At 45.3% G+C, this 17,248-nt stretch overlaps 1 protein-coding gene across 2 annotated transcripts in view; it reads right to left on the reverse strand.

Moving 5' to 3' along the window:
* The window catches only part of septin10 (septin 10), a 44,982-nt gene that overhangs the window by 19,998 nt on the left and 7,736 nt on the right, over positions 1 to 17,248 (reverse strand). For both annotated transcript variants that reach the window (XM_084310787.1, XM_084310788.1), the window contains exons 2-4: positions 15,467 to 15,581; positions 14,818 to 15,013; positions 1,831 to 2,017 (exon numbers count right to left, since the gene is read on the reverse strand). In XM_084310787.1, coding sequence (XP_084166913.1) covers positions 1,831 to 2,017; positions 14,818 to 15,013; positions 15,467 to 15,581 — 498 coding nt within the window. The remainder of the gene's footprint in view (positions 1 to 1,830; positions 2,018 to 14,817; positions 15,014 to 15,466; positions 15,582 to 17,248) is intronic.

Below are 17,248 nucleotides of genomic sequence, written 5' to 3' on the forward strand. Positions count from 1 at the left end.
GACTGTCACTCTAACCTCTCTTAGATGAGGGCCTAAACCTAACCAGTGTTGCGTTGCTGATATCAAAACTGGTTGCACGCACGCTAATGACGCCACGTGCATGCGCGCTCCTGTTACCTAACCCAATAAGAGAAACTTCCTGCCACAGCGTCTAGTGAGGGGCTCGCTCCGCGGTTGCAGCTGGAGGCTATTGGTATCGGAGGCATTTCCGATACTGGTATCGGTATCGGAACAACTCTAGTTAAAAGAAGGGTGGAGGTTTCTCTCCCATGGTGGTCGTGATGTCTTCTGCAGCAGCTTTTCACACAACAAGACTTCCCAACCATCTTTTATTAAAAAAGAAACGTCACGTCCCCTATACTGCATCACCTGACTAATCCCTTCTCTAACTAAACAAAACTGTTTAGTTAGAGAAGCCCTGTGTCTTTTTCATAGCCATGGTTTTGTATAGTTACAATGGAGGGGACATTTATACTATTGCCAGTGAGTGCCAATTGTAAATCCTCCATCTTCTCTCCACACAAAGCTTTCCAGTAGCAGTGAGCAGCCTGGGGTGACTAGTGGCCCAGCTGCCTATTGAGCTGTCCAAGGCTACATTCCATTCCTCTGTCTGCCTGCCTGTCTGTCTAGCTGTACCCAGGTCCCAGGACACTCAGTCAGCCTGCCTGCCTGTCTGTCTGTCTAACTGTACCCAGGATACTGTCTGCCTGCCTGCCTGCCTGCCTGTACCCACTCAGGATACTCTGTCAGCCTGCCTGCCTGCCTGTATGTCTGTCTGTCTAACTGTACCCAGGATACGGTCTGCCTGCCTGCCTGCACCCACTCAGGATACTCTGTCAGCCTGCCTGCCTGCCTGTATGTCTGTCTGTCTAGCTGTGCCTAGGATACTCTGTCTTATCAGCTTGTCTGTCTTATTACTACCTGTCTGTCTGTCTGTCTGCACCAAGGGTACTCCGTCTGTATGTCTAGTTGTACACAGGATATGCCTGGGGCTGAGCTATTGTTGCTATACAAGCATCTAGGCTGGGCCACACACACACCGAGATAGGCATGCACAAAATATAGGTCTTACACCCAAGAAGCTTCACCGATGACCGTCTGAGTGACTGACAGAGGCCTGTAGGTTTAACAAATGTAGTGCGTCTCTTTCTGTCTGTCTGCACAGTGGCACAAAGGGACAGCCAGAGTGAGAGAGAGAAAAGAGTGGATGGCAGCATTCCATTACGCTTTCCACTCCATTCACATGCAAATCAATGGGTTACTCACACTAGAGCTGAGAGCTCTCACAAACAGAAAACACACAAGTCAACACACACACGTCAACACACACACACAGAGAGAGAGAGAGAAAAAGCATGGGAAAGTCTCAGACCACCAAGGGAAGGGTTAGTTAGCGGGATTTTGAGCCTCTCCATCCAGCCAGACATAATAATAACTTTGAGAAGAAAGTCTAAAAACGACATCTCTCTCTCTCGTTTGTAATCAGCTTCCAAAGGCTATAAATAACATTGACATCTGGAGCTTAGGAATCCGCTGTGCTAGAACTGGCAAAAACTACTGAATCTATAAAGAAAGACATGTCTTGGAACACTGCGATTAGGCAATCTCCACCACACATACAGTTTTACAGCTAGGGCTCTGAATTAAATAGTACACATAAATTAAAAAGCACATATCGATGAAACATTGATAATCTGTGTTTGAATACATATCCCCGTAACCATGCCAACACACAAAATCCCCATCCCCAGAATCTAAAATGTCCAGCCAAACACTGGTAAATTTAGTCTATTGCTGAAATGTTACACACACACACACACACACACACACCTTGCTGTCTAGTTTCTTCATGGTGACCAGGTCCAGTGACTTGAGTGAGTGTCCTGAGGGGGATATGAAGTAGAGGCAGGCGTGGACGCGTGAGTCGTGGTAGTTGTGTAGCGAGCGCTTGATCTTCAGTTCCTCCTGCAGGTAGCTCTCAAACTGACGGTCGATGTAGTCCACCACCGGCTGGTAACTGAGAGAGGGACAAAGCAGATCTATAGCAATTTTTTTTTTCTTTCTTTGCCCTTTCACCTTTTTTATCCCATCCCCCAATTTTTGGTCGTTATGCCCTTCCTGGTTGCTGTGCTGCCCTACTGTCAGTCTGGGGAGGGTGTAGAGACTAGGGGTGGGAATCACCGGTTTCATCACAATACGATATTGATTCTTTGGACAACGATACGATATTTGCCGATATCACAAAGTCTCCCACGATACAATTCAGGTGCCTGCGATTGATATGAGACAATATCATATTATGCCAATTTAACACAATCAGTAACATTTAGATCAACTCAAAAAAGACAACCAAAATATAATTTGACATTTTAATTTTTTAGCTCTTCCAGACATTTAAATGAAAAACAATCGAATGTTTTAATACAAATAGACATCCTGTTCACTGGAAAGTGCCACGTTTTGATATATTGAGCTTTAAACTTTTAAGTTTCATCAGTTTTTTTTATGTTGCATGATCATGTATAAATGTATTATGCATTATATTTTTTATGTTAAAATAAATATCAACATTATCTGTCCATCCTCTGTAAATACCATCAAAACTCTGACCTGGGAGAGAGAGAGGGGGGGGTCTGGGAGGGTATAGACCACCACATGCTGCCCTACTGTCGGTCTGGGGAGGGTGTAGACTGTAGACTACCACATGCTGCCCTACTGTCGGTCTGGGGAGGGTGTAGACTGTAGACTACCACATGCTGCCCTACTGTCGGTCTGGGAGGGTATAGACCACCACATGCTGCCCTACTGTCGGTCTGGGGAGGGTGTGTAGACTACCACATGCTGCCCTACTGTCGGTCTGGGGAGGGTGTGTAGACTACCACATGGTGCCCTACTGTCGGTCTGGGGAGGGTGTAGACCACCACATGCTGCCCTACTGTCGGTCTGGGGAGGGTGTAGACCACCACATGCTGCCCTACTGTCGGTCTGGGGAGGGTGTAGACCACCACATGCTGCCCTACTGTCGGTCTGGGGAGGGTGTAGACCACCACATGCTGCCCTACTGTCGGTCTGGGGAGGGTGTAGACCACCACATGCTGCCCTACTGTCGGTCTGGGGAGGGTGTGTAGACTACCACATGCTGCCCTACTGTCGGTCTGGGGAGGGTGTGTAGACTACCACATGCTGCCCTACTGTCGGTCTGGGGAGGGTGTAGACCACCACATGCCTCCTCCGATAAATGTGGAGTCGTCAGCCGCAACTTTTCACTTGACAATTAGGAGTTTCGCGAGGAGAGTAACGTGCACTGACTAGTAGGAGTCGCTGTTGCAACGATCAGGACTCGCTCCCACCCGTGAACACTGCCAGTTGTGTTAGGTGCTTGTTACAGTGTTTTTGTGCTCGTTTTTATACGTTTTTGAATACGTTTCATGTCCCTTTTACACAGAAATGCGTTTTTTGGTGGATACGTTGTGGCCCCTACTGAAACGCTAAATTGTTTGAGCCGTTGTTGCGAAAACGCCCATGCGCAGTAGATACCATCTGCGTGCCCTTCCGGTGACAACAGTGTGTGTGTGTGGGTGTGTGTGTGTGTTTGGGACAAAGCTCCGTGTCCCAAATAGCTGCAGCTACCATGTGTTGTCAAGTTATTGTTATAAGGACCCCAGTCCAAGCTACAACAGTCTGCATTCCCTGATGACAGACCAAAACGGCGGTATCGCTGCCGGGAATTTAACCCGGGTCTCTGCGGTGGTAGGCGAGTGCTTAAGACTTCTACACTACCCAGACCTATGTCAATCTTTTACACTAGAGATGGGACAAATATTCAATAAAATCCACATAGAATCGTTTAATTTGAATGAATTCTTAAAATCCCCAAATTAGGGGTGTTAACAATTAATCGAAGATTAATTTACTCGAACACATGACATTTACTTGATCAAACAATGATATGTTAAAATGAATGTTGTCGGTCTCTTATTACATTGTAGCCTACGTCAGTAGAATGGTGTATTTTCAAAGCATGTTTCAATGAACAGATAGAGCGAGCGTGCAATATAACTATGACGAGGAAGCAACAAACAAGGGAAAAACACGAGCGACGGCCCATCCTGAGGCACAACCACCTCGCGCAGGAGAGCTACACTGATGCAAGTTAGGAGTTGCTCGCAGAGTTAGCTAACGTTTTACCGGTGCTCGAAAGGTTGCATTGACGACAGACAGCTGGACTGCCCTAATGACCGAAAGGCGAAAGCTATGTTACAGTCACTTGCTACTACATCACGAGGACTGGCGAGTCACCACTGCAGTGTTCCTAACTAACGTTAGAAGTCCTTGTCGGCATAATGGCAGACCACCTTGCGTAACAGTTAAAAGAAGCCATTCCCCATCCCAGGATACAAATCCGACTGACGGTGCAAAGTCAATGCGGGGAGAATCCCCAGGCTGACAAAGCTGGCATGCCAGTACCTCTATACCTGTGTTTTTGGACTGATTGTGATGCAGGCTGCATGCGCTCCCGTCCGACCATGTCGATGTGCTGGAATTGGGACCATGCATGTGAGTCAGTCTGAGACAGGCTATTTATGAAGGCTATCTTGTTGCAAAATAATAATAATAATAATAATAATAATAATAATAATAATAATAATAATAATAATAATAATAATAATAATAATAATAATAATAATAGCCTCATTAACACTTTAACTGCCGGGAAACACTTTACAGCGTCATTCCCGGCCATGCTCAAGTTGCCGAAGGACGCTTTACAGCGTCTTTAATATCAATATTTAAAAAATCTGTGATCGGATTCATATTTCCCCTCCGCTGGCCTGAGATCCACCAGGAGGACCCACTGAGCTCTCTGGCGGTTCAGGAGCGCCATCTGGTGGCCGATCGGCGCAATCGCCAAACAGGAAGTGCTGTGGAGGTTGTGCTGGTCGGCCATATTACTTCCGGGCACTCGGTTTGGCTGCCGGCACTCTGGCTCGTCACAATATATAGCGATCCATTGCCAATAACTCGATAAACAACATGATTTGGACGTATATAGTATTATACAAGCTGGAAATGGTTCATCAGGATAAACATCCCATAATCGAAAACGGTCTACACCACGCTGATCGTCCAACGGCGCGAGGAAGATCCGGTAAGATTCAGCGTTATTCTTGAACGTGTTCCATATAAACTGTTATGATGAACATATGACCCACACTAGATGAATGATATAACGCTGCCCACGGAATTATAAACGATCCCCCGCCCATCCGGTCATCATCAGATCATACGTAGATCATTCTAGAAGTACGTCCAATTGAAATTTTTTATATCGCCCCGATTGCCATCAAACTGTATTTCATCATCAATATAATGCATTTGGGGCTATAGATCACGTTCTGGAGAAAGCTGCAGAAAGAGATGAAAACATACTTATACATTAGACCATACTTTACTATGAATATGTGAATGATAAAGTTTAACGTTGCTACACAATGAACAATAGGACTTTGAATGGGCCCTAATAATGGCAATGTAGCAATAGAATTTAAAAAGTTATAGCCATGCAAAGAAGGGGTACTTCTCCATAGACAAATAGAGCTGGCGACCCATGGTATATCATGAATTTAACCTCCGGCACCCATAGTGTTAAAAATACTATTGTTAGGGCGGCCAGGTAGCGCAGCGGACTAAGCGTCGGTCTACCACCACAGAGACAGTGGGATCGAATCCAACTGTGGTGCTTCCGGGTTGGCCGACCGTCCATACTAACACAATTGGCAGTGTTAGAGGGTGGGAAACCCGGCGAGGGTGGGTCCTGGTCGTTGTAAACAGCGACTCCTACAGTTCAGTCGGGGGCGCCTGCACAGCAAGGGAAGGATCTAGGAGAGGTAGTGTGACCTTCCACACGTTACACTCTCCCAGTGAGAATCCGCGCTGCCAGGTGAAAAGAAGCGGTGGGCTGGGTCGGAAGAAGCATGTGATAGTCTCCGGCCTCCCGGACCGACGGTAGGGGGTAGAGTGCGCAATGACCAGGAAGGGGATTGGGAATTAGCATAACGACTAACATTGGGATGGGAGAAAAACGGATTTTTTTTTTTTAATAAATAAATAAATACCGGTACTATTGTTGCTTGCAGTTGGTTGTTTTCAGCGTTTTATGCGCGTAATCTGTTATTTAGTTAGGCCTATTAGAAATGTTCATTGACATAAGTAGATTTTTCATTTATTTATTAAAGGGGACATGGTCTTGCTATTCCTTCCACTATTTGGGCAACTTTACACAATTCCTGAGTCTATTCATTGTTTTGTATTTCTAATCAAGTACTCTAAACTAAAGCAGCATTTTTCCACTTCAAGATTTCAAGCTGTTTTGGGCTGGGCTCCGCCCATAAGCGATTTGAGTGACAGTCACCCACAGTCTGCACTAGCAGACAGAGAGAGATATAGAGAGATTGAGGGGAATACTAATTAATTTCGCCGCGGGGGGGGGGGGGGGGGGGCATAATCCCACGGGACAATGCATTGGTAACTTGTTTCAAATGACAATATATACCCCTGTGAATATTATTGCACGGATCGGAATATGGGCGCGCACAGTGATATGCGAGTGGAGAAGCTCCGTCCCCACGCGCACGCACATTTATACACACTCCTGCGCGCAGGGCTGGAGGTTGTGTGTAAATGCTCATGTCCCTCTATCTCTCTCTCCCTCCCTCGTTCTCTGCGGTCTCTGTCGGCACCCGCGCACGTCAACCCGTTTGAGGAAGTAATTCCACTCGCTCTGTTGTTGAGCAAATTGTTGATTGTGGGCGGTGACTACAACCAGTGCCTTACTCACGTCAGCAAAACAGTCAAATCAGAATGGCTTAGTTGAGTGAGGGAGGATCTCATGAACTCGAGACTAGACTGATTAGTCAAAATGAGAATTAGAGACACAGACTCCATTGATACAAACCCCCATTGCTAGGAAACAATGCTAAACACTGGAAAAGGCAATTTATAAAACCTTTAAGTTAATATAAAACCGTGTTTAGAACATTGTTGAGTTTGTTAAATACATGCCTTTGATTTTTTTATGTTCCGGCGGCCGGCCCTTGTTTGACGGTGTCCCACTGTTGGCTTCGTTAGTACAGTTGGTTGTTTTTGTTTTATGCGTTTTATGCGCATAATCTGTTATTTAGTTAGGCCTATTGGACATAAGTACATTTTTCCACATATGCAGCTAGCCCACTTAAAGTCGATACAAATCGCTTTTAATATGTTTAGGCCTCTACATTTCTATGTTTCATATGCCATGCAATGTTGCGAGAACGCAATATGACGCTGCTGCGGAAATAAACATTTTGATTGAGGAAACAAATACATTTGTTATTGTTTGGTAAATTGGGTATTTTTTGTTACAATTGACCGATAAATTGATCGTTAACGTTATCAATGATCGAGTAAGGAACGTGCTTACAATTTGCAACCCTATCCAAAATAAATCTTTTAATCTATCTAGAATTCTGCTAATGATTCCCACAGATGTCTATAGTTTTCCATTGTGCTGAACTATGGAAACCCAGTTGACCAAAATAACTAATATATGATATAATAACTAAAATAATAACAAAATACGGCAGTGCTGACCCCCTGAAACCAGCACCATCAAGCCTAGTTGAATAGATCAAAATCAAATCGTGATCTTGTGAATCTAAATCATATCAGGTAATTAGAGCCGATACCCAGCCCTATTGTACAGTTTCCAATACATACATTTGTTTGTGGCACGCAACCCAAATTACTCAAACAGACACCACCGTAGGGATGGACGGTATGGTCTAAAATTTATATCACGGTATAATTTGAAGCATAGACGGTAACGGTATATATCACGGTATCAGTGTTTCCGTTAGAATACTTTTTTTTGCCTGATAGGCAGGCTATATAAAGAATGACATCCTCAAGGCATGTAGATTTATAATATTTTAACTTAAAACTAGGCTACTTTTGCGTATAAAGTCATTATATTCCAAATAAAATAAGTCCAGAGTCGAGACTCCGTGCTGCTCCCATTGCAAACAGCGGGGCTGGATGCTGGATTTTGCTAGATGCATATGTAGCTGCAGAGCCGCAGAGCCAGGGGCGCTTTCAGGTCTGGTCACAGGCCCGCTCAACAGCGCCCCCCCACCCAACGGCTGAATTGCCAATGGCTGAATTAGAGTATTGCACTGTGCAATACTCCAATTCAGCCGTTGGGTGGGGGGGGGGGGGGGCGCTGTTGAGCGGGCCTGTGACCAGACCTGAAAGCGCACCTGGCTCTGCGGCTCTGCAGCTGCATGCTATTCGCAAATCCACTGCTGCAGCCGTCCTCCCGCTGCAGCCGTCGTTATCATAACACTACACACATATCATAATGTTTACAGCAAACTGTAGTTGATCACCAGGTATGTTTTATTAACGTAGAATAATTCATATAAGAAAAACGATAGGGAAATCTCTTACCTTTCTCCACTGGTTAAAAATGCCAGGAACTGAAATTGAAACTTGCTGTGCGCCGCGGTGATATGTGTTTATAATGAAATGACAATTGCATGTTGACACGCCCACTGCGCGAAGCCTCCTAAATAACTTTTTCCAGTTTGCACATATCTATTATCTATGACTAATTCTATCTATTTTTAGGGGCAAATGCGATTGAAATAGTCGCGCTGTGGTTACATGACGTCATTGCTATTTTAGAGCTGCTCTACCGGTTACACGGTATAGTCAAAATCCATACCGTAGAAGAGCAAATTCATACCGTTTATACCGTCCACCCCTACACCACCGCATCAGAGTTACACGTGGGCAAGCAAATCTTTTTGTTGTACTGTTGGCCTCTGTCCGCTGACGTATCACCAAGACAGTTGTTACACACATGGGGTGGGGGGTTATTGCGATAAACGGATGGTCATGGAATTTAGTCAACATCAATAAATACCATGATATCTCATAGATTTGGAAAATACATTTGCTAATCCAAGAACCAGAATTCAAAAGTCATTTGGGTGTAAGAGCTCACACAAACAAAAAAGAGCCCCAATCATTGTCTAAGGACCAGTCCCAGATTTCACATCACCAATTGGAGGATTCTCTTGATTTGTGGTTTTAGGAGAGCGATGAGTGTTCACAAAAACTCCCAAAAAGCGCCACAGGAAGAGCATAATCTGAATTTTTAAAATGGGTGGCATTCATTCCCCTTTTAATAAACAATGTATTTTAAGGATTTCTTGGGGAAATATTTTCGGTGGTCTATAATAATAATAATAATAATGGATTCAATTTGTACCGCGCTCTACATTCGTGAGAATCTCAGAGTGCTACAGGAGATAGACAAAAGTTAAATGAATAAAACAATTTAAAATGAATAAAAACAATTAAAAAGACTAACAACCAGTGAAATGGAAGAACCTAAGAGTAAAATAAAATAAAAATAATAGTAAAATGAATAGAAGTAAAAATAAAAGTAAAAGAAAATTCAGGCAAAAGCCTTGTTAAAAAGAAATGTTTTTAGGCCCCTTTTAAAAACCTCGACGGATTGTGGTGCTCTCAGGTGGATGGGGAGAGCATTCCACAGTCTGGGTGCGGCAGAGCAGAAGGCTCGATCGCCCATGGAGTGCAGCTTAGTCCTGGGGGCTTTGAGGAGGTAGGCTGTGCCGGAGCGGAGGGAACGTGAGGAGGACTGGGGGGTGAGGAGTTCCTTGAGATAGGCAGGGGCACCACCGTGTACGCACTGGTGAGTGAGGAGGGACACCTTGTACTCAATTCTGTGTTCCACGGGGAGCCAGTGAAGGGATCTGAGGGTGGGGGTGATGTGATCATATTTGCGCACCCTCATCAGGATCCTAGCAGCGACATTCTGGATGGTTTGCAGTTTTTTAATGCTTTTGCTAGGAATCCCGATGAGGAGTGCATTGCAATAGTCCAGCCTGGAGGAAACAAAAGCGTGGACGAGTTTATCGGAATCTGCCAGGGTGAGTGAGGGGCGGAGTTTAGTGATGTTTCGGAGGTGAAAGAAAGAGGTCTTGCAGAGGTGTTTGATGTGTGTATCATATGTGAGGTGGGGGTCCATTTTCACACCCAAGTTGGTGACAAGGGTGGAAAGGGGAATGTCCTGACCGGAGAAGGAGATGGTGGTGATGGTGGTTGACCGGACCTGGTGTGGGGTACCGATCAGCATGGCTTGTGTTTTGGAACTGTTGACCTGGAGAAACCTGTGGTTCATCCACGCCTTAGTCTCCTCCAGGCAAGCGGTCAGTGTGGGGGGTGATGAAGGTGATGATGGTGTGATCCGGATATATAACTGGGTGTCGTCAGCGTAGCAGTGGAACGACACACCGTGCCGGCCGATGATGCGGCCGAGGGGGAGCATGTACAGGGTGAACAGCAGGGGGCCGAGGACGGATCCCTGGGGGACACCGCAGGTGACAGGGTGGTTGGAGGATGTTGCGCCTCCAAGGGAGACACACTCAGTCTGACCAGCCAAGAGGGACTGGAATAAGCCAAGGGCTAGGTCGCGGAGTCCGACATTGGAGTGGAGACAGTCCAGTAGAATGGGATGATCCACCGTGTCGAAGGCTGCCGATAGGTCGAGAAGGACCAGAATGGATGGGGTTCCAGCATCCGCCGCCATCAGTAGATCGTTGGGGGGGGCCTCTGGGTCCAGGGTGGGTTTCTTCAGTAGGGGGGTGATGATGGCAGTTTTGAGGGCAGGCGGAACGTGGCCAGCCTGCAAGCAGAGGTTGATGGTGCTGGTCATGAGGGGACCAATAGTGCGGATGTTGGCTTTCACCAGGGCTGTGGGGAGGGGATCCAGAGCACACGTGGATGATTTCATCCTCCCGATGATGGCCTCGACCTCACGCTGCGTGGTGTCGCTGAAACAGCGGAGGAGCTGGGAGACTTCAGGCTGTAAGACAGCAGGTGGAGCAGGTGAGGAAGAGGAGCCTGGGAGGAGAGAGCGGATGCCCTCAACCTTGGATGTGAAAAATGACATGAAGTCATTACATCGCTTCTCAGTGGTCTCTCTGTGTGCCTGGGTTTGGGGTTTGAGGAGGTGGTGTATGGTGGAAAAAAGCTGTTTAGAATTGCCGGGGCTATTGTTGATGATGTTGGAGTAGAACCGTGACCGAGCGTCCTTCAGGGCTTTGGAGTAGGCCTTTTGGTGCTCTCTGTAGACCTCTCTGTGCACGGTGAGTCCCGACGCAGTGAGGCGTCGCTCAAGGACACGGCCAGCCACCTTCATCTCCCTCAGCTCGCTGGTGTACCAGGGGGCAGAGCGTGAGAAGGTGACAGTCTTGGATTTCACGGGGTCGTGAACATCCAGGAGGCCACTCAGGGCTTTGTTGTAATAGCCTACTGAGTCACTGGCTGAGGAGAGGGCAGGAGGGGCAAGATGTTGAAGATCCAAGGCCAGAGCGTCCAGGTTGATGTTTTTTATGTTTCTGAAACATATCTGGCGCTTGGGCTTTGAATGGGTGGGGGGGGGGAACAGCATCTCCATGGAAACGGCCATGTGATCCGACATGCCAGGGTCGTATACACACAAGTTGTTAATAGGGGCAGCAGGGATTAAAGCAAAAAAAAATCTCCTGACTGAAATTTTTTTCAGGCCAAGTCATATTCTTATTTTAACCTCCACTGTATTTCTTTTTAATAGCGTTGGCGTTTTAAGGAAGCCTACTTGTTTCGGTTTCGTCGATAATCCAATGTACAGTTACCCCCCCACCCCGCCTACCCAACCCTTCCCTCCCCAACCACCTCCAATGTACAGTCCCCCCCCCCTCCACCCAACCTCCTCCAATGTACAGTTTCTTCGTCAAATGTATATGCTCTCTTTTTTAGACTCTTATTGTATCACAAACAATACTGTGTAAATCTGGTACGTCATAAATGTATAGATGTAGCAGTATTATCTATCTGTATGTCATGTATGTCATATATGTTATGATGAATTGAAAATGGGGGACCCTGATGTAAAGAGGAAAGTCTTTCTCTGGTCTGCAACCCCTTGACAATTGTGTGTATTGAGCCATACTGTATTGTACCCATTCTGCAATCCGTTATAACAATCAATCAATATTTAACAGATTGCAGAATGGGTACAATACAGTATGGCTCAATACACACAATTGTTAAGGGGATGCAGACCTGAGAAAGACGTTTGTCTTGTTTACATCATCAGGGTCCCCCATTTTCAATTCAGTGACATTTATGACATGCATGACATTGACATGACATTTATGGCATAGGGACATACTACAGGTATATAGTACTGTTACATTTGTGACATATACGATATGCAAATATACAGTAATGTTACCCATAGATCCTGACAGAGAGAATATATACGGTGGGGAGGAGACTGTCTACCGATACACCTGTGTGATGTTGCTACGGAGTTAAGCTAATAAACGTATACTCACAACCACAGCAGGGGACTCGCATATTGTACTGTGAAGTAACACGACAATGACAAACGTGTTGTTTCTGTTTTTCTTTTTGACATCGTTGCGGCACACGGAACAAGTTAACTCACCACTACAGCCCCCAGTAGCGCTGCCTAGCCAGTCTCTTCAAACGTCCTCTCCTCTCGAAACTTTTTGTTAGGTGGTCACGCTGATCCTTTTCATCTGAGAACCCCGCGGTGGGTTCTCTTTTTAGTGGCCGGCTTACTCCTTCCATTTAACAGACGCTATTAAGCTAACGTTAGCTAATCGGTATATAGCAGCGAGTGCAAGCAGCGTGGTGGCTGTGACGTTGGTAAACAAGCAGTTGACGCGTGAGGCTGCAAAAAAGGCGACCCGTCTCTCGAGTCGCTGAGTGATGATGACTGCTTGGCGCGATAGGAAAAAAAAGCCCTTTTCCATATTTGGCGCCTCTGATTGGCTCAATTTTGTTTCAATCTGTATGCATCTACAAATCATGCAAATACTTCCGTCAGACTGCGAATCAAATGGACGGATCTCCCCAATCAAATTGACGGAAATCCGTCTGGAGACGGAATGCTTTAATGCATGGGGCAGCAGGGTCGGAAATCACAAGGTCAAGTGTGTGCCCCCTGTCGTGTGTGGGGACGTGCACATGCTGTGTCAGGTTGACACTGTCCAGCATTTGTAGAAACTCTCAGAGTGGCATGAGGGGGTGTCAACGTGAATGTTGATGTCACCGAGAATTACCATGTTTGCAGATGTAGTACAGAGGGTGGTTAGGAGGTGGTTTATGGTGGTTTAGGAGGTGGTTTATGATCTTAAGCCAATCAATCAAAAGCTGTCGGCTGCTGTTGGGGTGAGTGTATGTGTGGGGGTGGGGTGCGGGTGGTGAGGGGGATAGAGAGAGATGGGGGGGGGGGGGGGGGGGGGGTGAAAGAGGGGAGAGCGAGCAGGCTACACCGAAATTGAGCGACAGGAAAAGGAACGTATTGACCTAACTGAAACTGGAGAAGTACAGCAAAATGAAGACCAGGCTCAAAACAAGTGAAACTGAACATTTCAACGGTCAAAATGCACATTGAATACCAGCAGGCTGTGTGCCTGGTGGTGATGATGGCCCTCACACATGGGCACCATGGGTACAAGCAGGTCGGCGCTATGCTTTGATGAATGTATAAAACTAGAAATACAGGCAACGTATTTAGTATTTCCGCCCCCTAAATCTCTTGATGAAACGGAGGTATTTTCTGTCGTAGCTCATCGGTTTAAACCTGTGCATAGCCTTACACAGCCAACACCCCTCCTTTACACCATCTCTCTCTCTCTCTCTCTCTCTCTCCCTCACCTCCTCTAGCTTTGCCCTCTTTTCTTTCCCCCTCTCTCTCTCTCTCTCTCTCTCTCTCTCACACACATCTTCTACATTAACTTTCTCTTTTCTCTCGCACAACTAGGGATGCACTGATATGTTTTTTTGTGCGCAATACCAATACTGATTGTTGGACATACGGCTATCCTCAGATAATGAAGTGTTATCACGAGGGGGCGAGTAGATGTGATGTGTCACAATCAATTGACATTCTGGAATGGGACCATATGATTATGGCAGCCATGTTACACGTGTCCAGTTCTAAACTTGCTGTAATTGGAACCAATGGTGAAATATATGTTGTCTTTATAATCCTTGTATTGTAAGAATATGGTACAATTTTAATTATAACTCCAAAAATACAAATCATGCTTTCAATCATGAAGATAATCTCATGATGATTTTTTTTTTTTTACCTTGGAGCTATAAGTTAACATAGCCAACATTAAAATGTTTGCTGGTTATAACTTCTTTGATTAGCTAACAGATAAGTGATTTTGAGAGCTAGTAATCAGAAATAACATTGGACTCACTTGGTCCATTAACGTAACTTGGCTAATGCTAAAGTTACCTATTTCCTAACTTTTTATAGTTTTAATTGATCCATATGTAAAAAATAAATCTCTCATCTACTCTATACTGACGTGGGGAAATTGATGCCAGCATTCCTGGTGTCTTTAGTCCTTTAGAACAGCAATTAGGCGCTGCACAGCCGACAACCATAGTTGCTGCTCATAGGTTAGAGACCCAGGTAAGATGGCGGACAGGTATCCCATGATGTATGATGATGTAATGTCACATCTACTGTTTTCTATCTATGGTTACAACCCTCCTTGTGAAAAATAGTCAAATTAAAAAGGGGAAATTAAGTTAAATCTATTTGTCAGTGTTATTTTGCACCATCATTAAGCAAACCTCAAACACGTATTAAAGGTCAGAAAAATGGCAATTCTACAAATATCTTCTCCCTCACACAGCCCTCCTCTACCCCCGTCATACCTCTCCTGTTTGTTCATCTGGTCTCCGAACCCCACAGTGTTGACCACGGTGAGGCGCAGGCGCACGTTGCTCTCCTGCAGGTCGTAGGTCTGAGCCCTCAGCTTAACCTGGGGCTCGAAGTGGGACGACTCAAAGTTCTCGAAGTTGGTGTTGAACAGCGTGTCCATCAGAGTGGACTTACCGATACCCGTCTCACCTGTACAGCGAGAGAGGGGAGGAGGGTTAGCCAGTTTATCGATTCATTTTTAAACCCAGGGTAGGTTCAACAAGCATGGATGCTCCTATTCAGCAATGTCCTGCTTAAAACTCAGTTACCCACATTCACACACCCAAGAGCCGCCCAGTACAACCACAGTATGACAATTCAATAAATCTCAGGCCGACCTCCCAAAACAGCTCTGGTCTTGATTGATTGATTGATTGAAAATGTTATTAACAGATCAGAATGGGTACAATACAGTACGGCTCAATACACACAATTGTTAAGGGGATGCAGACCAGAGAAAGACTTTCGTCTTGTTTACATCAGGGTCCCCCATTTTCAATTCATCATAACATTTATGACATACAGTACTGTTACATCCAGAGGTCAACAACAGGTGTGTGTGTGTGTGTGTGTGTGTGTGTGTGTGTGTGTGTGTGTACTTACCGATGCAGAGGATGTTGAAGCAGAAGCCCTGGCAGGTGGACTTATTAACCAGCTGGTCTGGGAGGCTGTCGAAGCCCACGTGCCCCGACAGGGAGAGGGGTCGTAGCCCGTTATCCTAAGAGGGAGGACACATCACAGTCAAAGCACATTCATCACATACCCATTTATAAGATAAGATATTCCTTTATTGATCCCCTTGGGGAAATGCAGGTGCCATGGCAGCACAGGGGAGGGGAGGTACAGGTATAGGCAGGAATGGAATACAAACCAAAAATATAAATGACAGGACAATATAAATATTTTAATAAAAGTAAATGGTAGAAAGAAAGAAAAAGAAAGTTCAGATGAGTCTGTCCCAAATGAACTCTTACATTTCATTACTGTGTTTAAAACAAATAGTCTAGATGGAAACATACCACCTGCATGGTCTGGATTTTTTTCTCACCAACTGTTTTTTCTTAATCCTTGAAGTGTCTATTTTAAGATTTTAACAGGTAACGGGTTGAAATAATGTCCCATGGGGTTTATTTTTAACTGTTGAAATTAAAACATTTCCCCAAACAATATTGACCCAAGGAATTCAGTAAAATTGTTATTTTTAAGATTCAAACACATCTTGATTCTATTTCAGGACAAGAAAATGCAAAAAAAGCTGAAAATGTTTAGATCACATCTCTATTTTCCCACTTTACTCAAATGTAGTCCATCAGATGAGATCAATTTGAGGTTAATAATAGAAACACAATGTTAATAAAGATTGTATCGTGCTGTTATGCCCTAAATATTGTAGATTTTATGTAAACAAGGCAAAAGTGGAAGAGTAATGTGAAAAGACTAATTCGTCCTACATAGACAAATTAACACATTTTCCTATACAATTTGAAATCCAGTGAAATATGTTTTGTTAAGGTTCAAACAAAGTACTATTACAGTACATCTTCTCTGTTAGCAGAACATTAAAACCTAAACTACTAATCACCATCATCATCAAAGAGATCGCCAGTCTATCTCTCCAATCTCCATCCTCCTCATCCACTTTATGTTTTGCATAATCTGCCTCCTTATCAAGAGCTTCTTGCTCTTCTGACTCCACTTTCTGGGCCAGTACCTCAACAAGAGAAGGAGGGAGGATGGGTCCAATCGTCCAGACAGGCTCCAACACCCCCTCATCCATAATCTTCTCCCAGCCCATATCCTGATCATAGGGTTTGGGCATCTCAAATATTGGCTGGTCTGCTCTTTTGTAGCAGGCAACTCTGAAGTTGACTCGCTGTACATGTGGGATGAGACAGACCTTGGGAGGAGGCAGGCGTTCAAGGTCTACTTTGGATTTTGCATCCAGGACTTTATCAATTCAAGACCCACCATTTTCTGCAGCATCTTGGCCCGCATACCATCAACTGACTTCATCCGACCATGGCCATACATAATGCAAGTGAAGGACTCCATCTCCTGTTGGAGCTCATCGGTCACCAGCCATAATGCACCAAGCTGACTGAAAGCCATCTGGAACCTAGGGTTCTTCTGCAACTTCAAGGGATTCACCTTTCCCTTGAAGGCGCTGGTACTGCCTTCCCCAGAAAATGCATAGTATAACAGCAGAGTGCTGCACTGCTGCAGTATACTCAGGGCCCAGAGACTCAGCCAGTTCAGACACATTTATCAGCGTGCGATGCATGCCAGTGCCGTGGTCGAGGTATATGGAGAGGTTGATTCTGCTGGCATGGTAGAGGAGGATCATCAGTATATAGAGGTTGGTCATGCTGACATGGTAGAGGAGGA

The sequence above is a fragment of the Notolepis coatsorum genome, assembly GCF_963971535.1.
Source record: "Notolepis coatsorum genome assembly, chromosome: 3".
Taxonomy (NCBI): domain Eukaryota; kingdom Metazoa; phylum Chordata; class Actinopteri; order Aulopiformes; family Paralepididae; genus Notolepis; species Notolepis coatsorum.